Source organism: Tyto alba, unplaced genomic scaffold (genome assembly GCF_018691265.1).
Source record: "Tyto alba isolate M040663 unplaced genomic scaffold, T.alba_DEE_v4.0 Super-Scaffold_22, whole genome shotgun sequence".
Taxonomy (NCBI): domain Eukaryota; kingdom Metazoa; phylum Chordata; class Aves; order Strigiformes; family Tytonidae; genus Tyto; species Tyto alba.
The window spans coordinates 14183826-14211149 of record NW_024881296.1 but is presented as its reverse complement, the minus strand read 5'-3'; the positions used below and the strand labels follow the sequence as shown (position 1 = coordinate 14211149).

The window sequence follows — 27324 nt, the reverse complement described above, 5'->3', positions numbered from 1 at the left end:
AAGCTGCTGTAAGTGGTGACAAAAAAATTGGAGACAGGAAAACCAAAAGGGAAAGAGTGCTGAGATAGACAGATGACATGGACAGAAACACAGTTGTCTGCTGGCCTGAGACAAGCTGGTGGAATCAGAGGTTAGCAGATTTTGTTGTGTTTGGATATGAACTGTAGATATGGCCAGTTTATAACTTAATGTTAATTTCAGCAAGTGTTAAAGAATGCTGGATAAGAACAATATAAATAATTATAGTTAGTGGTTCTATTAAATGACATCTGTCATCTACAATCAGCTGAGCAACCCCAGTTGCTTTCATCTTCTGATTTCACATGTGGTCTTTTCAGGCTTGGTTGTAAAGCTATGCTACTAGGTCTTATCCACAGATACAAAAACATGAGGATTTTAAGAATCTTGTTTACATTTATTAAGACTTCATTAATTTAAAAAAAGAGGAAACATTTAGTTAGTCATTCGTATGAAAGGGTAAAGTCAGAAAATCTTGCCCTATAAATATAAGATGTCAAAAGAGATTTTTACTCCTAAGACATCTGCATTGTACTGGTCTTGTTTGCTTTGATTCCATCACTTTGACCCTGTTCAATCACATGCGTGTTTCCTGGGTGAGGGGTCCTACGTTCTCCTTCTTTGTATCAGCAGGTATCCCAGGGGAGCTCTTAGCTTCGAGGTATTCAGCCGCTCCATATGTCACCATAGACAACACAAGCACAGACAATAAAATGTACAGCTTGATGTAGACTTGCAATTTGGTGCTATAACCAAAGGCGATGACAAATCCAAGTGATTCCCAGAGACGGTAATTTGCAAAGGCAGCCTCCTTGTGTTTCTCAAAAAAAAGGCCATAGAGTCCTAGAAGGAAGAAGAGACCTTGTTAAGATTAATTCTGCAACCATGTATTTTCTGCAAAGGGAATAAACAGACCACAGTGGGGAAGATAGACCCTCCCGCATGAATGTCAGAGAAAGGAAAGGACAAGCCTTGTCTTAAACTATTATTGTGCTCCTGTGAACTGTTACAAGAGACATAATACATCAGGTGTTACAGAACAGGGAAAGCAGAGAGAAAGGGAAAGAAAATGGGAGGGAGGAAAGAAGAAAGGATGGGCTCTATTGAAATGAGATGGCAAAGAAGATTATTTTTTAAACTATAAGCCACAAAAAGGAAGGCCCTTGCACTGATGAGTGAGTAAGTAAGGAGGAAGAGGAGATGGTCATAAATGGCCTTGTCACTGTAGAGTCTCCACGTATAACTACTGAGAAGAGTATACCATGTCCTTTAGGTGTTTTTGTCTAGGGATGATATGGTCCTTAGGGACCAAGTTGCTCTTTCAGCGTGGGATAGAAAGGATCAAAGAACCACAGGGACCTCCCTGCTGCAACTGGGCTCAGATTTAATGTGCAGAGGAGATTTGCCTCTTTGAGATCAGCAGGTTTTCAAATTTTCAGCTGCTGGATGGGTTGGCAAAAAATGTGTCCTTGATGCATACAGAACCTCTGGGCAGCAACTGGAAAACTCGCTTGACCCAAGGGCTTAGTTAAACTGGTTGTCCCAATGCAGCCGTGTTCACCGGGGAGTTCCTGCTGATTCAGTCAGCTGCATGCCCGCAACTGGGAGAGAGGGAGGGATCCCCAGCCTCCCAGCCTGGCTAGTCGGGCACGCAGGGAAGGGGAGAGAGCTTGCTTTCCTCTGGGTGCTGAGCTAGCATCAGTGGTGATAAAGAAGTGGGCATTTCCACTGACTCAGCTGTGGTGTGCGGGGAGAGAATGGGGGGAAATGTCAGGAACCTTGACTCTTGTCATCCACTTCTCTGTCTAACAACACATCTGTTTGAAATATGCACATTCAGCCAAGAGGCAGAGAGCAGTACAAAGTTCTCTAGAAATCTGGGGAAGCTCAACTAACTCTTCAGTTATGTGAAGAAGGGGGAGACATCATCTGTCTGTAAACACTTACTGCATTCTGATGACTATAAGAGGACATTCACTGAACGTTTCAATTTAGACCTGATGGAAAATCTGGACAAGTGTCTCACAAGATGTACTTAGTTCATCAAACTGTCTGAGTGTAGTGTAGTGTGAATTATCTGGTAACTCCTCCAAGTTTTGCCTAATAAATGAACAAGTACAAGTAGTTCACATGACTTTGCTGCTATGCCCTGTGTTATCTTCTGGAAGGGGATTAGGGAGCAGAGTTTACTATTGGAAGATTTCTGATGCCATGACAATTCTATGTGTAAAGATTCTGGCTTTCAGCTGGTATCTGTTTTCCCTTGCTCGTATGAAGATTTATTTTTCAATCAAAGCAATGGGAGAATTGAGTGAGGGTCTGGTCCAAGGTTCAGCTCTAGGAAGGGCTGACTTGTCAGGAAAGTTCTCGTTGCCAGGATGCACACGTGGTATTAGGTAGCAGTTACATAGGAGCACAACAGTGGTTTTGCCTCAAAACTAAACATTGGTCCCTATCACAAACACTGCCAAGTGCAGAGAGGCGCAAGTTGCCTGGCTGAAGGTTTAGCAGGACCTGCTGGGCTGGCTGAGTGGTGAGGCTCCTAGGTCTCAATTTCTGCAGCACCATTCCACAGAAATTGTCCTCCCTGTTTACCACTGCCCCTTTCCTCACTCCTTCCCCTGGTACTAGTAGGCACGGGCACATAACAGGACAGCTCGAAATTATTTGCGTCCAGGTTCATAACCTTTCCAGGCTGATTCATATCCTTTCTAAGGATGCACGTCAGCCTGGAACGAACTTTATTTTAGTGTAGTCTACCCCATTGCTCTGTGATACACAGTTGTTATGCCCCAAGTGTGGCGATTGCGGGGGGGGGAATGACAGCATCTGTGTTAAGGTTAGATAGGGGAGGGCTCTACACACTTTGAAATGAAGCAGCTTTCATGGGAAATAAGTGAGAGTGTCCACACAGATGCACAAAAAGGTTAGGAAAAGGTGAGAAGATGAAGCGACTCACCTACTGTGAGCCTATATATCCTCCTCTAGGGGGAACTCCAGGATTAACTATCCACAGCAGGCCGAGGTAAACCGTCCTGATTACCGTAGAATGTCTTAAGTATGTGACAATAGTGAGAGCACTGATTTAAAATTGTGCCAAGGGCGCAAGGCTGTGGGCTGGGATGAGAGAAGATGAGGGGGTGCCCCTTGAAGTATGTATTAGCTCTCCTCTAAGGGATGTGAGCTGGAGCTGCTGGAGGAACAGGGAAGAAGTCCGGCTGGTCACTTGCTTGTGTGTAGGGGTGGGGACTTTACATGTGCTTGGAAGGAGATCACTGTCAGTGCCGGGCAAAGGACCGCGGTGATTTCCCCCTGGCTCTCTAGGAGGAACATGATAATTTCTCTAGTGGGTGAAATCATCTAAGCTGCTGAAGCAACCACAGGGACCAGAGGGATGGAAGACAAGACACACAACCTGATGTAGGGCCGGATGAGCTAGTTCTGTCATGTGCATATTCCTATGGCATCTGCCAAATATGACTGTGAGATTGAGGAAAACAATATTCATTAAATCAGAGTCAGAATACGAGAGCAGCTGGGAGAGCATTTAACTGTCTCACTGACACAGGCTATGGCACTGACTTAAAAAGAGTGTGTGACTGACAGTCATGAGCAGACTTGACTTCAAGTCACCACAGACTACAGCTCTTTCCTGCCCTCTCCGGCATTTTAGAGTCTGTTTTTAGTCTCTAGAAGAGAACTTCCTCTCATTGTGGTGGAGGGATAAATTTAAATAATCCCTGACAGAAGTCTGTTTGTATCAGCTCATTATCTGAGCTGTCAGTGCATAATAATTGCACAGTATCACAAAGCAGAAGAACATAAAAGATTGTAAGAACAACTGTAACGCATCAGATAAGTAGTCCAATGCTATACTTCCAGTAACAGACTCCTAGGAGAAGAGTGTAAGAAATGAGGCCAGTATACAGTGCTCTTTCCCTTCCCAGTGCCCTCCTGACTCTGGCAATCAGAGACATTGGGACTTTCTGAGTTGGAGATTTCTTCTGGACCACCAAGCTTTAATAGCCCCCAAGAACATTTTGCCCTGAAGGGATGTAATTCCAGCTTTAAAACATTTACATTTTTGGCCATGAATTCCATACCTTGATTATTCATTGTGTGAAAAAAGCATTCCTTTCGATTTCTGTAAAGCCAGCTGCCCGATAACTTTATTTCTTGCCACTAGCTCTGTTATTAAGGGAAAGTGAACTTCTAATCACTTTCTCCATACTAGTAATGATTTACTGACTGCTTTCCTTATCACTTGTTCAGGCTACAGTGGCCTAGTTAGTTAGTCTTCCTTCAAGTGGAAGTCTCCCATGACCCAGCTCCTTTTTATTGCCTTCTTGTGCCTTATCACATTGGATTATGATTTTTGAAATGGAGAAAATCAGAACTGCTTGGGTTTGCTTGGTTGCAGAATGTTGTTCTCTATAGTTTTCTCCCTCAACTTGTTCCTAATAACTCCGAACAGCCAATTTGCTGCTTCTTTTGTGGCAGTGCTTTGAGTTGATTTTTCATCCAGAGTGCTCTCCTTCATTGCAAAAGACAGACTAAATGTATCCTTCTTCTTCATTTTCTAATTTTCTTTGAAATACTTATGCTCCTGCAGAATATTTGTTCTGAATATCCGTTATCATCTTTTGTAGTGTTTCTCTCTATTCATCTTGGAAAACTTTGTTTAATGAGTATTTAACTTTCCTGTTCCCAACTTATTTCTATTTCCACTACTTTCCAATGAGCTAACTTATTTCTTTCAGATGTTGTCTTAAGCCCATTATCATTTTTATGCACGCCTTGCCTTTATAAATACAAACCTGCAGATTTTATATCTCAAGTGAATAGATTTCATTGTTACCCGGACTTACCATTAGTTTGTGTCTGCCAAATGGCATCAGAGAGGCCCCAGAGGGCGGGGAATATGAAAAACACGGCAAGCTGCTTAGGATGAGGTCTCCACAGCAGTAGTGCGATCATACAGGCGGTGTTTGTAACTGCGGCTGTTGATTTGGAAAGAAGGTAGAGAAATGCAAATGTGGTTACAGAAAGGACTGATAGTGGTAGGTAACATTTTCAAATTCTTCCCCCAAGTTGAGCACAAGGCAATCTTAAAATCTTTCTGGTTCGCTGATATTTGCACTGACTGAGTTGCTATCCCATGAAATACAAGACAATGCAGTCCTTTGACAGTCTTCAATTAATAATTCTGAGCCATGTCCTGAGCTGAGAGATCCTTGGCGCTGATACAGCCGTTAGCCCAAAGGACAAGAACTGCCACTGAGTAGGTGAAGGGGCTGCTGAAAGACCTGCAGTCACTGTGTGAAGCATGTGGGAAGGGGGAGGAAGAGCACTTCTGCTCTCCTTACCTTGTCCTTAAGCACAGGTTTCCTTTCTGGGCCAGAGGAGGCAGTTAAGGATAGCTAAAGGTGAGCTAAAGATAAAGAATCTGGTGATTCTCATATTTCTGTTTCTTTTTAAGATTCAACCCCACCCAGGTCCACCTTCACAGGCTGAGCACAAAGACCGTTAAACAGAACCAAGAGGTTCCGAGGTCTTGCATTGCTAACACTACAGTTTGTATATTATTATTATTGTTGTTGTTGTTGTTGCTGCTGCTGCTGCTGTTGTTGTTGTTGTTGTTGTTGTTGCTGCTGCTGTTGTTGTTGTTGTTGTTATTATTGTTGTTGTTGTTGTTATTATTATTATTATTATTATTATTATTATTATTATTATTATTATTATTATTATTATTATTATTATTATTATTAATTATTGTCTTTTTTAATCATGACTGAATCTCATCAGTTGAGACATACACCTAGGAAAGACACATGCAGAAGAATCTCTGAACCAGTGACTGTTGCACAAAAGACGCTAAATGTCTTCTTCCTTGCCCAGATTTTAAATTTCCTGTGGAGGAAATATCTAGAATGTCAAGATGCACATTAACACAGTCAGTGACATTTCTAATGATACAGGTTACTGTGTAGTGGAAGGGATCAACAGACTTCGGTATGCTTAGTGGAGACAGCGACACAAAATAAATATTTCTTGGTGGTTTTCTGCCTCCATTACTCTGTGACTCATTGGAACAGTGTTCTCTGGACAGGAGATGTTCTTAAATATACAAATCTCTTCTCCTTTTTCTGCAACCTGAAAATTACTGTCCCATACACAAGCCTTCAAGTTACTCTAGCCTGACACACTGGCATATGACTTCCTTTCATTTTTCTTCCTATAGAACAAATAGTGAAAAGGACAGCAGGCCAACCTTGAAAAATTTTCCTGAAATTCCCAGACTGCTTGCTGAAATTTTCAAGTTCACCATCCCCCAAGACTCAAATCAACAGTGTATCTCATGAGGGCCTCAGCTGCTTTCGGTCCATAAAGGTGAGGAGATTTCACCCCAGTGGAGAAGTCGTGCTCTGGTATAGTGTAGGCCACAACATCTGTACTGTAAGGTCATGTATTGTAAGATCATTCATCCCTGGTTACATCAGAGCTAGAAAGCATCAAAACTGTAGGGCACTGTCTGAGTAGATACCATCCGCAAAAGCAGGGTGAACTATACCACCAGCAAAATGATGTAAGGCAATCACCTCAATACGGTGGTTAACTGTGCTGCCTCTCTTCTCATGAATGAAGTTTGCCTCCAGATTGATTATGGTTTAAACTGATAGCTGACAGCAAGCTCTCCCTTTGTAGCACATGTAAAGGGGGGAGCACTGGATTTAATATGTTACATGAGGTCATCAGCCTTCAAGTGATGTTTACATACCTAATGCAAATAGAAGTTTTCTACCCGTGAACTGAGAGATCTTCCCGAAGAACAGAGAGCAGAGGGAATTTACAGCTGAGAAGCAGATCATCACATAACCAACGTAACGTATCCCCAGGGCACAGGTCACATATGTCTGGAAGAGAAGAGGCAGTGGTGCCACATTTTCGTCAGTGAAAATATGCAGCTAAGGTTCAAGGGTCTTAGCCTGAGTGTTTGGTAAATAGCCACCGTGGACAAGATCAAAGGAGCACAGCTACAGAGTTTGCTGACAGGTCCCTGGGGTATTGACATAGCTGGCCTTCAGCAGCAATAGTCCTAACCGAGTTCCCAGTCAGACTGCTGCCATGCAAACAGAGCAGTAACAAGCAGAAGAAATCAGAGCACTGCCTGCTATGCAAATAAAACACCTGGAAGTGGAACAAGGAATTTCCTGCCCTTCCCTTCAGAGCCCCAGAGATGAAAATTGCCAGTCAGCACCATGGTCATGAAAGAGCAGCTCCCAAGAAATGATGAGGACTTGACCTGTAAGAGCATATAACCAACGGAGGTGGCCATGGAGTGCCCCTTTCAATCCATTCCAACACAGCAGCAAGTGTGTTCTACGCTCTGCTTATATGCAAGGTTTGAAGGCTTAGGTGTCAAATAAGCATGTCAGGAAGTTTGCCCCGTTTCTTTGGAGGCTTTCTCAATGAATGTCCAGAGAACACACCTGCCGTGTGTCTGGGTTTGTAGAGAAACTGGAGGATCTGAGCTGGTTTTGATCATTTCAGTCCATCAGGGTTTGGGCCTCTTGCAGTAGTGACGGGTGAGGCCGTTCAGCCAGGCACGTTGAGGGTTGCCCCCCTTACCGTAAAGGTTGTCAAAATAAAATACGTGGTATGTGTGCTGACTTGCACTTATGTGAATGCTAGGGAAACCAGAAGGAAGGAAGACAGAAAAGCTTTGCAGACTTCTGGCTTTTCTCCCAGTTTGTTATTTACAACGGGCTGAAGAGTTTGAACCTGTAGCTCTCTGCTGTGGCCTCCACTGGTGAGTTAAGCTCTCTACCGCGTTCTTTTTGACTCTGTTCCAAGGGACACATTTACTGCTGGCCTCTCCTGATTGACGATGTCACTCAGAGTTCGTTCAAGCAGAAGAAAGCACTGATTTAGCAAGCCACAAATTGCCATTGAAAACACCTTGATTTAAGAAGTAAATGTAGATCAGATGAAATAGTAAGACACAAAGGCACAAAACTCAGATAGAAACAGATTTTCATTGCCATCCACACCTTTGTGTAGTCACCAGAAAGAAAACCCTGTTCAAATCCACTGTACATTGTCAGAGGGATTAGAAGACACTGTCTTTTATCTTTAAGATGTTGCAAAGTTGCTAGGAACGTAGACCAAAAGGATGGTGCCTCTAGTACTTCTTTCTCAGTCTCTGCTTGGTCAGAAGCGATCTGGTCCAGAAATATAACGATCAGCAAGACCGCTAGCACACCACTAGCTGCAAAAACAAAACAAAAAGTTCATGAAGAACTGAGGAATGCTGGAAGAATGATGGGAAGTCGCTTGCTGCTGTTATTGTTCTGACTTAGGGCATAGCTCTCTGTGGGATGTTTTGGCCAATGCCTCCAATTCCGCTTCAGTGTAAAGGCCGTTTCTGTGTAAACAAGAGGCCTGATCAACATTCACGTCCTCTCCGTACAGCTGGGCACCACGCAAATCCCCTCGGTTTAGCTGTGACTGGCCTTTTGTGGCAGCCGCCAGGCCAGCTGCGTGGCTGCAGAAGGTGATCGCTCACCCTTCCAGGGCAAGCCAGGGGTCGCGGGGACGGGGAGCAGCCAGAAACAGCTCCCTCAGGAGCTATCAAAGGGCTTTAAATCAACACGAGGGAGGAATATTCACTTCCAGTGCCAAGGTTTTCATGGCTCGGGGGGATCTTCCTTCAAATACATGGAAAGAAAAATAAAGGGCTAGAAGGACAACTGCTGTCCTGGATCTCAATATATCTCACTTCTTTTTCTTTATATTTTTTGTCAGCTCGGAGCCATGTTTTGAGTACGGAATAGGTGCTATTTTAAAGATGATAGTGAGCAACTCTGGGTGACTTGAAATAGATGGAAGTTACAGCTTTGAACCTATAATCTCCTAGCAGAAGCAACATAATGGGGAATACGCGGGGTAGTTAATCAGAAGATGATCACTTATGCAGTGGTCTAGGTTTGTTGCTTGAAGGGTGAGTCAATATGATTTTTTTCACATTATCAGGAAGATAACTGTGTCTCATGATACACATGAAGCAGCCATAGATTCACTATGGATTGCTCTGCTAGAGGTGCAAGGCATGGTTATGTTTCCTCTCTTACTCAGGCTGACTAGAATTCCATCCATAGAAACAAGTGGAGCTCAGAGTAAGAGGAGAACCGGGCATCACCTCCCATCCACACTGCCTGTTAAATGTGCTCCTACGTTACTGTGTACGGGCATGCTCTTTTCTGGGAACTTTTAATGCCCAAATATATTAGCGGATTTACAGTGAATTGCCTCAATTTCTTTATTGCTTGTTATTTCTCATCTGTGTCTCCTAGAAGGAAATAGCATTCTGCAGTGTCCTGGTTCTCCACTCTGGCTGAGCTTCAAACCCTTCATGACGTAAATCATTGTCGGTTCTGCCAGGGCGTTTGTTAGTGCTTAGGGGCCGATTGCAGGACTTATATGGACGAGAGCAGGACATCCACCTTCACAGGGCAAACATTCTAACAAATATGTCAAATGAATCAAGAGCAGTTTTAGGAGATAAGTAACTGCATGGCTTAATAGGAGTTGGTATGAACATAAATATTCACGGTCCTTGAGAAAACTGAACAACGTAAGACTTACCCATTATTGTCTCCACCCAAGCTGAGCAAAATATGTATTCAGCAACCAAACAGAGGAGACATTTAAAAAATGTCTGTGAATGAAATGTTTAGCTATTTGGTTTCCCTCGAGGTAGGAAAAGACATATCTTTTTATTAAGAGCTTAAAAGAAAAATGTAACCCCAGTGATGCAGGGTCAGCAGACATCAGGGTTGCATTCATTTTGCATGAGCAAAGCCTAAGGGAGTGCTGTATATGTTAGTCATCAAATTTAAATTTGAACTTGTGAGCTAAACCTGCCTTTAGCAGAAAGGCATCAGCTCCAGCACACTCTGGAAGGGAAGTGGGGGGGGATATTCTTTGCATTTTCTCACCAATTACTGGAGTGGAGGTTGGGGAAGGAGGGAGGGCTTGCTGCGGTGCCCTTGTCCGGGGAGGGCTGGCTCTGACCAGATCACATATGCTCTGTGTGATTGTACAACAAGTTACAAGTTGCATGTATCTGTCCCGGCATAGAGAGTACATCTGTGTGCAGCAACCGCAAAGATATTTTAACAGAGCTAAGGTGACACACAGCCTTGCCAGATACTGCCCCTTTATCCAGACAATAACTTGTTTTAAGCCAATCACTTTTTGAACTTTCCTTGCTGAATGAATCTTTGCACTTCTCTTTTTGTCTTTCTAATTTCTGATGCCATCAGTATTCCCTGTCTTTGCCTTGTCCCTGTCATGCCAACTCGCCAAGCGCTTCTCTTTATCTTTGCCTTTCACAGTGAGGTGTTATAATGCAAGCATCACAGCTGAGAATTGACTGAAGTTGTACAATCTCAGCTTCTGAGATCTGGATGGATCCAAAAACCTCCCTCCAAAAGAGTGCATGTTCTGGGAACCATGGTTCAGGTCCACCTCTAATTACAGTACAGCTCTTGAGCTGAAACTGTTTTACACGTGGTAGGACAGCAGCCAGTTCTGGTAGGCATCCCTAGACGACTAGAAGGTGGTGAGTTTGAGTACCACTGGCTGGGCTGCTCTTAGCACCTGGGACCTTTGCGTGCGTCAATAAATCTGCCCAGTGCCGTCAGGAACCAGTTCACTATTGCTGATCCGGAAGGTAGTGAATTTAAAGAGCTCTCTCTCATGCATAGCTGGACAAACTGCTGTAATCCTCTAATTGCAACATGGGCATACTTTTGATTTGAGCCTGCAGAGCAATGCTGACGTTGGGTGTAACAGTGGGGTCACCATACTGGGCTTCAGCTTTATTCCAAGTGAAAAGCATAAAGAATGTCTTGCTCCGGTAGACAGAAATGATACAGCACTGGCGCAAAGCATTTGCAACTCTTTAGGAAGGAGCTGTTTACAGCTCTCACATATCTTATTTCCTTTTAACAAATTGGATTGAAGGAGGAAGTTGGAAACTTAATCTGCAAAGTCATGCTGGCTTTCACAAGTAGTAGGTTCCCCATCAGTGACGCTCACTGAAGCTTGTGTGGATTACTTACCGGTGTAGGTCCCTAGCAGAGTGTAGATTAAGGAGCTGGAGTGTTCTGCTGACCCGGTTGTGTTAGCAGTATCAGTCATGCAGTCATACGCTCCGCAGCACGCCAGGTTTTCTTCTGAGATTTCCACTAAGTCAGTAAGAACCAAAGGAAGAGATCAGGTGAGTGCAGACTATATGTAAGGATGTAAGGAGAAGTTAGTCCAGTGCTTGGCGATTGGTCCCGGTTTCAAATCCTTCCTGATTAGAGATGTTAACTTCACAATCCCAGTTTAATACACAGAACTTTGGGCTAAGAGAAACAGTTGCTCAGGGCAGAACAGTGAATTGAAGGTTACATGGAGACATGGGCTAAATCCAAAGGCTGAAATCTGAAGCTGAACTCAATCTGCAGTATGTAAAGTTCCAGCGTGTATCTGTACCTCTTAATCATAATACCCCACAAGACAGGTCCCCCAGTTTACACCACCACTGAACTGATGGACCTCAGTTCTTGCAGCCAGAGCACACTATCCCTCTCCAGATAATTTTTGTGTGCGTTACAGGAACGGAAACCACCTCAAGACATCTTTTTGTTGTATAAATTCAAATTACGATTACCCTCTAATGCAGTTTTCCAAGAAATGTGCTTTTCCTGGCTTTATTACTTTGTTACTGGCTTTATTACTCTTTGAGAACACACTTGAAACTAGAACAGTTTGGCAGGTTTTGCAGTAAGACCTTTGCTTTGTTCACTCCTGTCAGTGTTGTGCTGGGCATGTGTCAGAGCCACACACACGCGTGTGCTCATGCACCCTGCGTGCCACCACGACACCGTGCCCACTTCCCCCAGTACCCTTTCTGTAAGGAAACACCACTAACGCAAAGTGTGAGCCCGAACGAGCTGTCTGGTGGGGAATGATGGTCAAAAAACCATACCATTCCTTCAGTGCTTTCAGTGCAGAATTTGTCACTGCTCCAAGCACAATAAAGGGCAATACAGTGTACCTTGGCTGATTCGTTGAACAGGACTTGATCTGTAATTTTTCAATTAGGCTTATTGTATAACTACTTTTAGTGTGTTTTCTGCCACTGCTTCCAGTGAAAGCTGCTGCAGTGTGAATCAGCTGTTTCACTAGCTTCATAAACGACTTTAGGTTCAACATCAGATAAAACTGAGTAACATAAAGAAAATCATTGTGTTAATATAGCCAGTGGCTACTGCTACCCAGTTTTGAAGAAACAGACCTTCATCAAAATTACCATATGCAAAAGTGAGTGACACTAGTAAAGTGTGGAAGTGCATAAAACAATTTTTTTGTCTGTTCATGCATCACCTGAAGACGCAGAGGCACGTGCAATTGCTGATATGGAAGCTGCAAGGCAGGGTTTGTTCTGCTCCTTTGGAAACAGGGCTGCAATACTGAGGAGTGAGGAAGGATGACTCTTGTAATTTACACTGATTACTGCCTTCTGTGGTACCTTGTGGAGTAGCTTGCTTTGCTGTGTCTGGATGCAGTGAGGCAGGCAATGTGTGAAGTGTACGTACATGTCTGAATTGCATGCATTTCAATTCTGCAGATACATGCCATATCTTTCCAACTGCTCAGTGAAATGATACATTTTAAGTATATGAACACATGGGTGGACACCTTTGCTGCACTGCCAGAGGAGAGGAAAAGAAGTGAGTGACTGGAGATCCTTACCCGCTCGCTTCCAAGAAGCTCCCTCTAGGTGAGAGCTGGCTGTCACTGAGAGGGCACAGTTGGGAAGCTTTTGGTATGAATGCCCATCACCATTGTGAAGATATGCAAGGCCTTTAGCTTTGAGAGCTGTTCACAGCACACACGCTGCTTTGGTGCTGTTTCACCTATAGTTGCTTGGGTTTCAAGGGAGCATGACTATCCAGAAGTATCACACCTTGTGTCAACTACTTTTCCATAAAGCCATGAGTTCAAAGAGTGAAAACCTGATGCCAGCTCCCTGACCTTTAGTTTTAGCCTAATACCTGTTTGAATACCCTCCAGAGGATGTGCCGCTTAGCCGAGCCTGGGGAGAGCCGTAGCTTTTGGCTATTCACAGTAGTAGTGTAAGCTTGTTCCACGTCCATCCCGTTCAGACTTTGACAGGACAGGGAACACATGGCGGACTGCAATGGGAATACACTGTAGCACTTTGAATCTCTAAGTGGTGATGAAATATTAATTTATCTTCAGAACTGCCCTTTTAAGGCTTACACCAATCACAAGAGTGGGAAATGAGGGCAGCGCTGCTGAGTGATTTCTTCAAGCTACATCGGCATCTGCTGTCTGAGCCTGAAATACAGCAGCGGAGCCTTGGCACGCAGGCTCCTGCCAACAGCTACTTCTATTTCTCCTTGTCAATTCTGTAAAGGACTAATTTTCAGCAACCTCCAGCATCAGCTTGACTAACCTTGAATGTTTAACGTCAAATTAACCCAATACCACAGGCTTTACAAAAAGGCTGCCTCAGTGTTTTGCCTGTTGTTTTAATCCACTTTAAATAGAAGTCAGATGTGAAAGACTGTCACTGCCAGCAGCCTATCTATACTTTACAACACAGGGGCGGAATTCAAAAGGAATTCAATAGACATCTATTTTTGAGCTAGCTGTCTGAACTCTCTTTACGGCTGATGAAGAGTTGATAGAAAATAAACTCTTCCAGAGAGTAAGTTAGACCATCTATTTCAGACATCTACCTTCAGATCAGCTAAGTCGCATCTGAAGTGCCTGTTTCCACTGTCTATGAAGGCAACTGACGGTCACCAGCTCAACTACAGAAATCTACCTTTTAACTATCTAGAACCAGCTGATGTTTAGAGAAAGAAGCATCAAGATTTAAATTATATTTTACCTTTGGTGGACACCTGGCTAAATATCAAGGATGAGATAAGATTTCCCCAGATGCCGGAGGACTGAAATATCAGGAAGAAGACCCCAAAGTATTGGTTGATAATGTCTTTCCCATTTTTTCCCGCTTTCTCAGCATATGAATTGCCAGCAATGGTGAGGTAAGTGCATTTGGCAGACCAGAGTGGTGCTCCTCCTAAGCCCAGGATCACAGAGGTAGGGATTAGTGTGTACCTGTGGAAGAACACTGCATTTAGCATCGTTTTTACCAGTAGCATAATAATAACAAAAATCATCATCATTTTCCCAGTGATCCAGAGGCAAAAGTAGACATCAAAGAAATAGATTTATCCTTGGTGTGATTCAATACATGTGTTACATGGAACCAAGAAAGGGCCAGTCTTAGGAAGTTTAGGATGTACAAGCACTCCCAGCTGTGCCCAGGGGCTAGGCCTGTGCTCATGTACCTTATCCTCTTGTAGCTGAGAATGAAACTGCACCTGCCCTTCAGAAGGTGGATCACAACACCTTTCCTCCGCAGGGTTGCATCCCCCGTCACTGGAGAGCAGTTGTTCATCTGCCTCCGAAAGGGCAAGGCAGGAGCTGGTCCCCTCCTGTGGTTCTCTGCTGCCAGAGCCACTGGCTGGAAGTTAGCCTTCCCTTCACTCTTTTCAGACAGAGTCCTAGAAGTCATTTGGATTTTAAATGAAACTTCTGTGGTTTTGTTGTTGTATCTTTTTTTTTTTTTTTTTTTTTTCTGAAGGGAAGTCTATGCTGCACACATGAGTTAAAGAAGCAGCTTCAGGTGGGTGGATGGATGCATTCATTCTGGCTTTTTGCACATTTGCACCTCTCTGCTTCACCTGCTACTGGATTCATTTGTCCCTGTTTCTTGCAAGTAACACCTTTTGCATCCAACTTCCAACTCTGCAGCACAGAGGTAGAGTAGGAATGGGGAAGAAAAAGAAGGAAGAACTTTACCCTTACTGATTTTCTTCAAACCCAACAGGCAGGGTTAAAGTATTTAAACTGTACCAGCTGGCGTAGAAGTTCCCTAGGGAGAATGCAATGTAGCAGCACATAGAGCCTGCGATGGTCCACTTGCAGCCCAGCTTCTTGATGAGGACTGGAGGGAGGAACATGGACGATAAGATGAGTGCAGCATAGAGAACGCTTAGGGAAGCAACACCCAGGCCGCCTTCTGAGTGGAGACTGCTCTGCATGGACAGAAAGAGAGGACGAGACAAATATTATCGCAGGCACATGTTACGGTGGAGTACAGGGAGTGGCTCAAGGCAGAAAGAGAGAGACAGAGAAGCTGGGTCTGGGTATTACTGTCTCTTTTCTGCAAACAGCCCGGTTATGGATTTATGGTTTTCCTCACAATGGCAGCCCATTTATGAAAATGTGATACAAACCCAGGTGAGGATTCCTCAGGTTCAAAGCCCTGGTAGGTCAGACTTTAGATTAAGTAATGTAATTTGTGCGAGTTTCTCTTTGAAAACAAGCTGAATGAAGGATAAGCTGTTTTCTTGGCCTTCACTGTTTGTCTCAGGCAGGAATGTCCTCAGGTCTGCATCGCCAGGGCTGACTTAGCGAGAGTGGAAGATTCTTTGCTTTAAACTACAGGGGTTTTTTAACTTCTAAATTCTTCAGAGGCCAAGGTCCAAATATCCTACTATGCTCACAGCAGCCCTTTGTAGTTGGAAGGAATTGATTCAGCCACATTTTCACAAGGGAGGAATAACATTTTACTGATCTAACCAGGTTTTACATTATTATGCTCAAAATCCTCTTGTCTCAATACTGTGAAAGTTGCAGTGTGAAGATCAAGATGCTGCTTATTAACATTTTCCTGTTTGTTTCCGTTAAAAGCTGATGCAATCCAGTAGGATTTTGGAAAGGGGCCTGCATGGTGGAGGGGAGCGCTGGAGAGTGCTGGAGGAGAGCAAGGCTGCTCGTAGCTGCACGGAGCACTTCCAAGCCCTGTGTGTCTGCGTGGTCCAGCCATGCAGGATGGGACCGTGGTGGCAGTCGCACAGCACCCTTGGGGAGTAGCGGGCAGCAGGACTGGGAGGTGAGGAGGTTCTCTGTTGAGCAGTGTCAACATATTTGAGAATCAGAATGGTTGTTTTGCGAACAGGAGAAGAGGCTTCCTGATCACAGAGGTCTTGTTTCTGAAACACCACGTGCCTGGTTTTGTCAGCTACAGCTTTCAAAAATTAGAGGCCAGGCCTTCAAAATCATATCATTAGCCTAATTGGTAATGCTTTGGGGTTTTGGGGGGGAGTGCTGGGGGGGAATGTTGAAATAAACAACATTTGTAATGCTTCTCCTGCAAGGCTACAATACCGTAAAATAACTTTCTTTTGATTGTGTCTCAGCAAGTCCTCTTTAACTTGAGAAAAGAGAGAGAGAAGAGGACTACTCTTCTAACTGGAGAGAGAAGAGGACTACTTTGTGATCAGTACCACTGCCTCCTGCAGCATTATGGGAGGCTTTATGTTCCAGCACTTAACCTGAGGGTGGGGCCCACTGGTGACTTCTTGGGTTTATCTTCCCCGGCCTCATTAGTCTGTCCAGCTCATAATATCTCCATCCATTTTTTGGGACTGTTTTTGCAGACCTTCCCTGAACTTGGAGTTTAACAGTGTCAGCAAACAGAAACTGCTCAAGGAGAGAAGAGAGAGATACACAGAGCTGGCAGGGACCTCTTCCTGAAATGAGGTCAACGCCTTGTTATTGAAAACAAGTGCATCGTGTTATGTATCAAGCTCCACCTTTAAAGCATCCAGATTCCCACACCGGTGGGAAAGTCCAACCCAGTTGATCAGGGTCACCTTTAATATCCTGCCTAAAGTTGCTCATGGATGGCTTACGTGCTTGTATTTGTCATTAGAACAGCAGAGTCTTAAAGTCTGAAAAGTTCCTCCTTGTGTGTATCTACCCTGAAGTATTTATAGACAGCAATAGTAGCCCTCAGGTTTTTGTTCTGGCTATGCTAAAGACAAGATCCCTCGTGGTATCCTGAGTGTTCAAGTCATTCTAGAAACCCATTACTGCTACAGTGTTTTAAGATGTTAATGCCAATACAAGCCACAGCTGCCTTTGATTTAAAATAATATTTTTTATTATTATGTTATATCATGATGCCCAGAATTATTGTATTATTTTATACTTTGATTATGTAATGGATTAGGCATGCAGTTTTATTCTTTTATGTTGCTGCATAATAATAATAAAAATATAGCAATTTAGAAATATTCATAACAAACCCTTTCCTGAAATTGAATTTGTTTTCCATTTTGCCATATCTTCTTTTGAGAAAAATTTCAGAGAAAGGTAGTTTTTATTCAAACAACTTTTGTGGACCTACAGAAGTACTTTGGCACAAGTATTAAAACTATTTGAGAAGTACAAGTTTAAAATATTTAGTAAACGCTATGGATCTGTGTGAGGAATACTAACCTGCAGCACATTGATGTCCTAACCTACATCATAAAAAATAGTGGGCATGCTTTCCTCATAGAAACCATGGAAAGACTGATGGGTTTCACACCGCTCTGATGTCCTTCTAGGCCAACAATCCTGCCTACCAGTGGGAGATGCTCCACTTACCTGTAGACTCTGGAGTCCTCCATAAGCAGTGAAGAGAAGTAAAAATCCAAAAGAAATGATCAAAACATTCTTAAGATTCCTTTCCATGTTGATTCATACAAGAATATCAAAAGGTCTGCCAATGAGCAGAGCTGATCCAATTATTCCAGGGGATGCTCTGAATTGGAGAGCAACAGCTTATGTTTTGTTGCAAAAAGTCACTTCTCACTGCATTTGTAGAGGAAAGAGTTGTTAATTATTTGAGGATTTACCAGTGAACTTTACTTTTACTCATACGGAAAAATCCTTGCAGAGTCGTTACTCATTCACCTGTTGTGACTGAGGCAATAAAGAGTGCTCCCAAAGGACACCTATCAGGTTTTATTAGATAGGTCTATAAGTCACTTGCAACGGTTGGACCGATTTCAGTATTGCAGCTGTACATTGTATGGCTCTCTCCAGTCACGAGCACAGAAGAAAAAAATTGCAAGTGGTAAAATGACCGTCTGGCATAAAGATGCACTAATCCATAAAGGGCAAAGATTAAAAGATTGCACTGAAATCTATATTAGGCCTAATGCTTAACTAAGGTTACAAAAGCGGTCTAGGAAATGAGATGGTTTGTAGTACAGGGTCACCTGCGTACACCAGCTCCATGGCTGTGCAGCATAGCCAACCAAGGCTGCTGGCTGTTTGGCAAGCAGGGGAGTCTTCATCTGTGGTGAACCCCGTGGCTTCAGTGTTTCAAATTAACAAGTCATACTCCCGACAATCATTTTCCCCATCTTTCACACTGAGTCAGAAGCCAAGAAGAAACACGGATTGAGCAGAGAAATGAAAAAGCCACTTCTGCTCCCCTCCTCCTGCCCCGGAAAGAAATAACCTCTGTGGGATGTGCTTTGCTTTGCCAGTGCTGCCTGGCTCAAGGATGAGAAGTTTCCCCCTAGCCAGCCAGCCCTGGCATGTTTGTCCCTGCTTCCCCCTCTTCTGAGAGCCTGCCCTTGTGAAGTTGGGCTGTCGCTGTTGGGGACACATTGGCCACCCTGCAGGTGCTGACTGAGCTTTCGAATCTTCCCCTTCCGAGCACGCAGAGCCCTCTCTGCCCCTAAGCCTGGCAGGGCGAGCAGACCCTTCCCACAGCTCTAGCAGAGGAGGGGTTTGAACTTGGGAGCAAAGTGGAATCCACTGACGTCCATGCTGCAGTGTAAACAGGTTCAAGGGGAGGTGGGCTGTAGGGTGCCCGCAGTGCCTAGTGCCTTGGCCCAAATCCCACTAGATGGCACAATTTTGCTTCCCACAGGGACATTCGAGGGTGAGGGGAGGAAGCTTTAATGCATTAATTCATTTAATACATGAAAGAGGTCACAGCTAGTTTCTACTTTGGAGAAAATTCCAGTATGTGCCTTTTCATTTTCTTTCGTCTTATAATCTTCTTGAATGAAATAATGCAGAAAACATAATCTTTTAATTCTCTGTTGTTAACGGTACTTCTATATTGCAAGATAGCAGAATACTGGCTCTTTATTTTATAGACTACCATGGTCAGCATAAAACCCACTTTCAATTAGATCACAATGCTGCTCTTGTTTCGCAGTGTTTGTAATCCTCAGCAAGGCTTATAAACCAAACTAGTGGTACTTTTTGCAATCTTTTCAGGTTTGTGCACCCTTGCAATTTTCAGGTGAAGAAATTACAGAAGAAATTTACACCTGGTGATAACATGCTTATTTCTGTTTTGGATGCCTTAGAAATAGCCTGTAAAATTCTAGGATTTTGAGTTCAGAGGTTTAAAACCACTGGAAAAAAATGAATGAGAAAATGTAAGAATAACGTTTGTCCTAAATAAAAGCGTAATTATCACCTGCTCTGGAAGAGGCAAGAACCAAAGATAGTGTAAAGCGCATTCAATTATAAAAGCCTTTATTTTAGTGCTCTTTCTTGACATTAGCAGTAATAACAACACTGATTTAAAAGAATCAGCATTAAGTGTATGCTATATTTAAAATGCAGTGTTGGATACACTTCTGCTCTGGAGGAATTCTGAAATCCTAACTCAGTCACGTCCTCTCAGCAGTGCAATGTTGGAGAGCATATGGGGGATGGTGGGTTTTTTTCCGGAGTTTTTTTTTCTGTCCTTTCAAATGATCAAAGGCATTTTGGACTGTTCTGCATCTCTTGCCCAGAGCTTTGGGTTATCCAACTGCCTGGTCCTGAGCCCCTCCTTAGGAATGTGCAGAGCCTTTCGCAAGGCGATCTGATAAGGCTGAGGATCTCTTCCTTTGGTACCAGGCAGCGGGTGGCTCTGGCAGGCCTGCTGTGTTTCACCCCTGACACCTCTTCCATTCTTTCTGCCAGTCTAACTAAGATTAAGTGAGCTTCAGGAGCTGCGCAGTGCATTTTGGGTTTAGCTGTTGAATAGGAGACTGCAGCCACCAATCTGAAGTGTCTCGCAGAGCACAATCACAAATATGGGAGATAGAAGAGGCTGGTTAAATTCATGACTTCATCCCACGGCCCATCACATTTATTTTTCTGTGTTTATTTTCTCAGTGTAAATGAGAACAGCCTTTGCTTGAAAGGTTATAGCACCAGATGCTAATCTTTGGGGGATTTTGTGCTTCATAATTATAATTTCCCTATTTACTCTTTTCTAGTTAAATATATTGCTTAGGCAGGTTTTTTTTCAAGAATAATAATAATAATAAAAAAAAAGAAACAACAAACAACCAAACCAACCAACCAACAAACAAACAAAAAACCACAAAGAATACTCACCATAGGATTTTCTGTCTTAGGGATCTCTTAATTGATAAGCTCTTTGAGCCTATCTGTAGAAAGAATGAGTATTTTTATGGGCTAGCTGGCCAATGGCTTGGCCACCCACCTAATATGGGCAAGTGTTGCAAGAGCAGTTCTGAAGAGCTGGCCCTAACTGGCACTGGTCTCTGAGGTGCTGCCAACGAGCAGGAGTTGCACAGGAGAAGTGCTTCCTCATGGATACCTCCAAACACAGGGTTGGGGAGAAGGGAAAGTGGAAACAGAGTCTGCATATTCGTACTTGCAGACGTGAAGCTCACTCCTGTCCTTTTTCCCTGGCGAAGACATTGCAGATGTACTAGAGGGCAACATCACAGCCGAGCCTGTTGTCCTGAGCTGTAGCAGTACTAAAAAGCCCTTAATATACTGGCTTGTGCTGGAGCTCTTAACTGTGACAAGCCAGCAGATTGCATGGTCCTTTTTGGTAAGCTACAGAGAACTACCTGGCTCACACTCCCAGCTGGTTGAGCCCATGCTGCTGCTATTTAATCCATCCTGTTAGACACATGAGCCCTGAATTGTCTTTCCAGAGATTACTGTGGGGTAATCAAGACCCTCATTTGACTAAGACACTGCGACCCCAAATGCTCCTCTTCTTGGGCTGTCACACAGAAGACATTCTTCATGGGCTGTAGCAGTATGAGTGTCCTGAGGAAATAAATTACTTCTCCAGAGCGGCGGGTATCTGTAAAACGTAAGGCTGATGCATGGGGCAACATTAAATGATCTAGATGTTAAAAATCTTTCACAGTTTGCAGATGGCATAGGAAAGCATGGCTGACTCCTATGAGATGCCCAGGCACGTCTAACTGTACTGCAGCTACTCTTTTTTTCCCAAAGTCCCGTTCTCTCAGGAAATTAGCCTGTCCTGACATACCTGCAGTGTTCCCACCTGCCAGACCATTATCTGAGTTCTCCTTTTTTATTAGCCCCTTCAGAAGAAAAGGGGTTAATTAACATTCAGGGCTGCTTGGTCCAGGCTGCTGGCACAGCGTTCCCTTCCTTGCTGTGAAAGCCTGTCCATGTTGCTCTGTTCTTCTGCTCCCCCTTCCCCTCTGTTGGTGCTCTGCTGAATCTGGAGTTGAAGCAGGAATGGCTAAAAGTGACACATGTGCATTGTGAAGACCAACCATTCCTGATAGGGGTCTTGTAACTTACAGGCTGTTACATGTTGAGAGAGGGTCACAACTTGGATGTGAGTTTCATAACACTGAGCTGAACAGATCAAGCAGTAAAAATTGTTTTCTTCTGGGAAGAGGGTTGGAAAGGAGTTGCCAGCCAGTGAACTCATTTTGCCCACAAAGTTTGAGAAAAATAATTTATCTTGTGCCAAAAGCACCAGCAGTGTGAGTTGCTCCTATGTGCCTCTAAAGGTCTAATCATCTCCCCCTCCTGCAGCATTTCAGATCTCATTTCCAAATTTCCTTTATTTCCCTTCTCTCCTTTTAAATACTGCTCCTTTTCTACAATGCAATGCACCCAGAGATACTGTCCTTTCATCTGTTCCACCCAGACCCCTCTACATGCATGGCTGCATAGACATCAGTATGCCACTTCTGTCTGAATCCTACCTGCTGACATCCTCTGTCTTTCTCTGGAGGCATCAAACTGTCTATCTCAATCTTCCTTTATGGCTTGATGTATGCAATCCTACCTTATTGCTTTTCTGTTCCCTAGCCATCACCCGGACTTAATCTCTTTGCTTCTCCCTCCTTGCCTCATCTCCCCCTGACTGCCAAGACTTTTTTCTTCTTAAGGGAGTCACCTGAAAATTGCTGGTTGTATTCCCATTTCACAGGTTGTTACACTACTTTTAGGCTCACTGGCTGTAAGATCCCTCTCCCTGCTCCCTCAACACTGCTCTTAATATCTTATGAGGCCCTTTTACAGCTCCACTACTTATCCCTTAAGGAAGAGGAGGAGAGATGCCTTGTCTTCTGGACTGGGAGTCAGCTCATCATAGAAGGGGGAACAAATTGAAAAAATGCAGAGAGGGTGCAGGCCATAGCCTTGAATGAAGTTGTGACTTTCCTATCAGTAGGACTGTGTAGGAGAATTTCCCCACAAGACACTTGTCTGCTCTGCTCAATGCAGCTGTGCAAATAACCAATATTGCCTCTACAGTAAATCCAGGACTCAATTTAGGATAGGATGATGTGATGCCAGTCCAGGCTCACTCATAAATTTTTATGAGCCAGAGAAACAGTTCCTGTAAGTGTTGGACTTCTTACAGACGTTACTTGCCTCCTGAGATTTGCATCTCTCTTGGCTGGAGTTTTCAATGCATGAACACATCTATGAGAGTGTTCACAGATACTAATTCTAGCCTAGGGAGAGATTCAAGCATTTTGAAGGTAAGCCCCTGCCCTGTGTAGCAGCTGACCTTTCTGCAGAGGACAGCTATGGAGATCAGCCTCTCCAGGCTGACAGCTGCCCATGAACAATCCCTTGTTTCTCCACCAGAGTTGTCTTGCAGTCGTTCTCATGAAGAAGTGCTTTCATCTGGTTCAGACTCAGCCTGTTCACATTTTACCTTCTTAAAACTGTTGCCTGAGCACAGACTTTGTACATGTGCCTTACCCTGAATTTTGGATGTTTTGGAATAGCTGGGATAAATGCATTTCTAATCCTAAAAGAGGGGCTGTGGCTCAGTTGGTAAGACTTAACACCCTGCGAAGATAAACATGCCACTGTTGTGATCTGTGCTTTTATAATGAAAGGGTAGCCAGGCAGATCCTGCATATGAACAATAGTCTTTTGTATGGCAGCAGCTCTGAAGTCTTAAGAGCCATTTACTGCAAACTATTTGACTGCATACTAGTTGTTCATATGAGCATGCATCAGAAATTCCTTGCACATACCCAAGATGTGGACTGGGAGGATGGGACTCTGTGAGCAACCCAGACCGTGTTGTTTCACCTTTCCTTTTTGGTTCAGAGGTGGCTGCTCATGTTATTAATGTCCACTATCAAGCTAGCACAAAAAAAGGGTCTATATTGCTCAGCCAGGAAGCCCCTGCTTTTGAAAGGCTATCACAACGTCTTGTGACCAGTTTATCTCCTTGTGGGAATAAAATGAGGCTTGGTCTCAGAAAGCAGGATTGCTTAAAAGCATGATGATGTAGACATCCTGAAATGTGGAGGTTCTCACTCTCCAATGCCTTCCACTTCTCATTTGTCCCTTGTTTGCACCTGCAGCTGGAGACTGGCATAAGAGGAATATTTACCACCTATTTATTGCTACCAGTGTAAATATCTATGGCAGATAAAAGGAAAATATCTCATGAGACTATTCCTCTGTAATTTTTGCTACCCCCCAGCTTGTGAATACTGTGATTGAACATACTATAACTGCATATAGGAACAGGAGCTCCCAAGCTGCAGAAGTGCAAGCAGGGTCTCTTGAGAGTAAAACATGAAAAAGGACTGTTCTGTACAGGCTGGTGTGCAGTATGACATGAGAGAAAGGATTTGTTATAGGCAAAAAATAAGATCTATTAGAATTAGTCAGAATAGACAATTTTGTTATTGTTTTCTTTCCTGCAGTAAATTTTGACAATAAAACTTCTTCCCTATCCCAGTAGATATCACCAAGTGCCTGGGGCAGGTAATGACCTGTTTTACCAGGCCTTTTATGTGACATAAAATATGGAGAAGCACCATAACCTTCCCCTAGGTTGATTGAGAGTTTCTCCTAGGCTTGAGCAACAGACTCCTTCCCTTGCCCCAGTATCAGTAAATCATGCAGACACCCAGGACACTGTTTCTCTACAAGATGTCCCTGACCCTCTTTCTCCAGTCCACAGCCCTGCCTTCTCCCACACACGACCCTCCAATTGCAGGCTCCCTAGTCTGTGTCTCCTTGTGTTCAATCAAATAAAATTACCTTTCAAGTGGCTTCCTGTACTTTGAAATTATGGAACTGTGATAGACACTGGAAACAGGTAGCAGAGTACAGCTGGGAGTGTCTTGACAGTTGCTGTTCTGAACAAACTTCACATTTTCTGTCCTTTTTGGGGAGATTAGCAAGCCCTCTGTGTATTTCCAATCTTGCACAGATCCTATGGAAACTGTCTCAGTATGCTCATGAGGGTTGTGAAACTCCCATCCTTGTTTAGAAACTCCTCTTCGTTTTGTCAGCAGTTATGTGATACTAGAACCAAGAAGCAAACAGTCTATAGGAACACAAGGCACATAAAACTCCACCTCCTGCTTACTATTTCACTTACATTCTTGCTTTCATATTAATTTCTCATGAACTGTTAATATTCTACCAAAATGTTCCTGTCTCCAGAGGAGTGCTAAGATTGTTAGTCAGAGTCATTCCACCCATTTCACAGAAGGCATTCCATAACTTCAGGATAGTAAGGACTATCAGTACCGCCCACTGTTGTAAAAGGGTAAAAGAGCAAAAATTTAGCAAAAGACAAAAAACAGTGTTTCTCATCTGATCTGCAGCTCAGAATCTAAGTTTTTATTTGGAACCAGGATCACTATTTTTCATGTCCTGCTCAGAAGAGGGAGACAAGTGACTTAAATTCATAAATCCCCAATGGAGTGGACAACAGTGAGACAAGTCTCAAAGTCCACACAACATTTATTAATTTCCCACAATGTACTAATTGGATACATGATAATTTACTAAGTATATAACAAATTATGGCAAGCGGTATGATATGCCTTGAGTTACTTAATGATAACGAGGAAAGGGGTAAAAAGAGATATAAAGAGATAGAAATGGGGATAGAAATAGAGATCACCGGTCCCGGATCCTGCATTTGGTCCAGCCAACGAAGGTTCAAGGTTGGATCTGTCTTCACTTATTTCTTTGCTTCTTTTTCACTCCTTGCCCCTCCCTCAATTTATACACATTTTCCTTGGGTCCCTCCCATAGGTTGACCCACATACCTATGTACCACATGTATGGGGAGGAGTAAAGTGCTTCATGGGATGATGCAACTAGCATGATCTTGTTAATCTTCATTAGCATATGCAGGGGTGTCAACTTTAATATGCATTTCGTGGATAACGAAGCAAAGGTCATTCACCAGAGAAATGGCCCTTGAAACTTTACAAGATGTACTAGAGCAGAATTGTCTTGTCTCTACAGGGCCCCCTCCTCCGGCTGCATCCTGTGCTATCCAGGCAATCTTATCAGCTTCAGCCTCCATGTTATCCACCCAGTGATGATAGTTTCCTTACTTGCGAGTGTTTGAGACATTCCTTGGCTTAGAGGGCTTCCTCCCCACTCCCACTGTTAACTGTGCTTCCCTCAGGCTGTTTCTCTCTGTCCTTGTTTCAAAGAGTTACAGATAAATCTCTTACACTATCACTATAAACAAATTTATTGTTTCTTAATTCTAGAGTAGAACTATTGTATGGTTAAGGATTTATGACCAACAGAATGGTGATCTGAAACAATGCTGTAGAAAGTACCTATTTTTGTGTCCTTTAGGTAAATTTAGCTCATTATAATATGAAACCCACACCTCTATAACTTAAGATACCCACCTCTTCAGGAAGCCCCTTACCCTTTGACCATGAGTACATTAGTAAGTAGATACTGTGAGTTTAAATGAAAATGAGGAATAAAACTAGCCAATAGATAATATTGTGATAAAATACTAACCAATAATTACGTATAGAGGTGTGCATTTGTGTGTTCAGAATGAAATCAATATGGTGTGTGTTTGTAACTCGGTGTGCTGGCCACTTTGGATGCATAGCACCCTTTTCTGAGCAGAACTGTAATAGATACAAATATCTCGACTCTATGTGTTAATTGGCTCTTTGCACACCAGATGAAGAAACCTGCTTTTGGGACAACATTCTGGTGACCCAAATGACACAGACATAAGGCCTTGCTTCAACTTGTCTTGCTGCACCCAACAGTGGAGAATTGGATCAGACAGGACTCCAGTGCACACCGAACTGTTGACTGGGGACTCCCCCAGATCTCCTCCAGTGTTGGGTGGTGAGCAACTCAAAGGTGCAATGATCAAGAGAGATTTGTGCCAGGGCAAAAGTGGGTGGATTCCTGGATTGGTGAGTGTCCTATTTAAATTTACTTCCATGGAAAATCAGTATTTCTCACACGTAGACACCAGCACTAGTAATGGTGCAGGCTATAACCTAGCTGTCTGCTGGGCAGACTCCCCCTGCAAAGACAAAAACCCATCCAGAAAGAGTCATTTGTTTCTTGTTCTTTCCACTGCTACTGGAGAACAAGCAGGGCCTTAAACCCAGGCACTGAAACCATTCAGGGCTTGGTTTTGCAATGAGTGGACCTCAAGCCTGTGTTTTTGGTTGCAAGCATTCTTTTACAAGTCAAGGTCCTGATATGGGCTTTTAATTAATTATACTTTTAAATTTCCCTCCCTTCTATTTAAGTTTTGCATATAGGTGCAGAATTCCAACAGAGATCAGCTTCTGCTAAGACCGAGCAATTTGGTAGCATGAGTAACTCAGACCTCGGAAAAATAAATTAAATATTGCAGCCTAAAGAGTTTTCTGAAATTACAATTCAAAATAGGTAAAAGTCCTTTCATTTCAGATTTTAAACAGAAGTACGGCTCTCTTAAAGATGTAATCTACACGGCATGTCAAAGGTTTTTGACATTTGAAATTATAGCTGCAGTACCAAAGAGAGGCTGTCAATTTGTAGCTTTGTGCTTTTTCTCCCTGTAAATGTGAGTAATTTCTTTTAGACCTCAGTACATCACCAGTATATTGTTGTTTGTGGAGCCGTTTGGATTTAGTAGATGAGAATCAATAAATGAACCATTTACTAACTGTGAAATTGACTTTTATAATTGAGAGACTGCTGAAAATGTATGTATATCTGAGGCAAGCAAAAATCAAACTGCATTATATTGTATGTTTGATGTAGATCTGAAAGAAGTAAGTTGATTCTTTTGGATAA

At 43.2% G+C, this 27324-nt stretch overlaps 1 protein-coding gene across 3 annotated transcripts; it reads right to left on the bottom strand.

Moving 5' to 3' along the window:
- Positions 1-511: 511 nt before the first annotated feature.
- Positions 512-25231, bottom strand: UNC93A (unc-93 homolog A). Of its 3 annotated transcripts, XM_032996926.2 has the most exons (10): positions 25163-25231; positions 24289-24555; positions 17608-17814; positions 15025-15206; positions 13994-14223; positions 11145-11270; positions 8070-8287; positions 6797-6932; positions 4887-5018; positions 512-861 (listed from the first exon to the last, which is right to left on the bottom strand). In XM_032996926.2, exons 3-10 carry the CDS (start codon positions 17692-17694, stop codon positions 596-598), a joined length of 1377 nt encoding a protein of 458 aa, XP_032852817.1. In that variant the 5' UTR covers positions 17695-17814; positions 24289-24555; positions 25163-25231; the 3' UTR covers positions 512-595. The 3 variants fall into 3 exon arrangements, with proteins under 3 accessions (XP_032852817.1, XP_032852818.1, XP_032852820.1); XM_032996927.2 differs by lacking the exon at positions 24289-24555 and having other exon boundaries at positions 25163-25221; XM_032996929.2 differs by lacking the exons at positions 17608-17814; positions 24289-24555; positions 25163-25231 and adding an exon at positions 16509-16652.
- Between the last annotated feature and the right edge of the window lie 2093 nt (positions 25232-27324).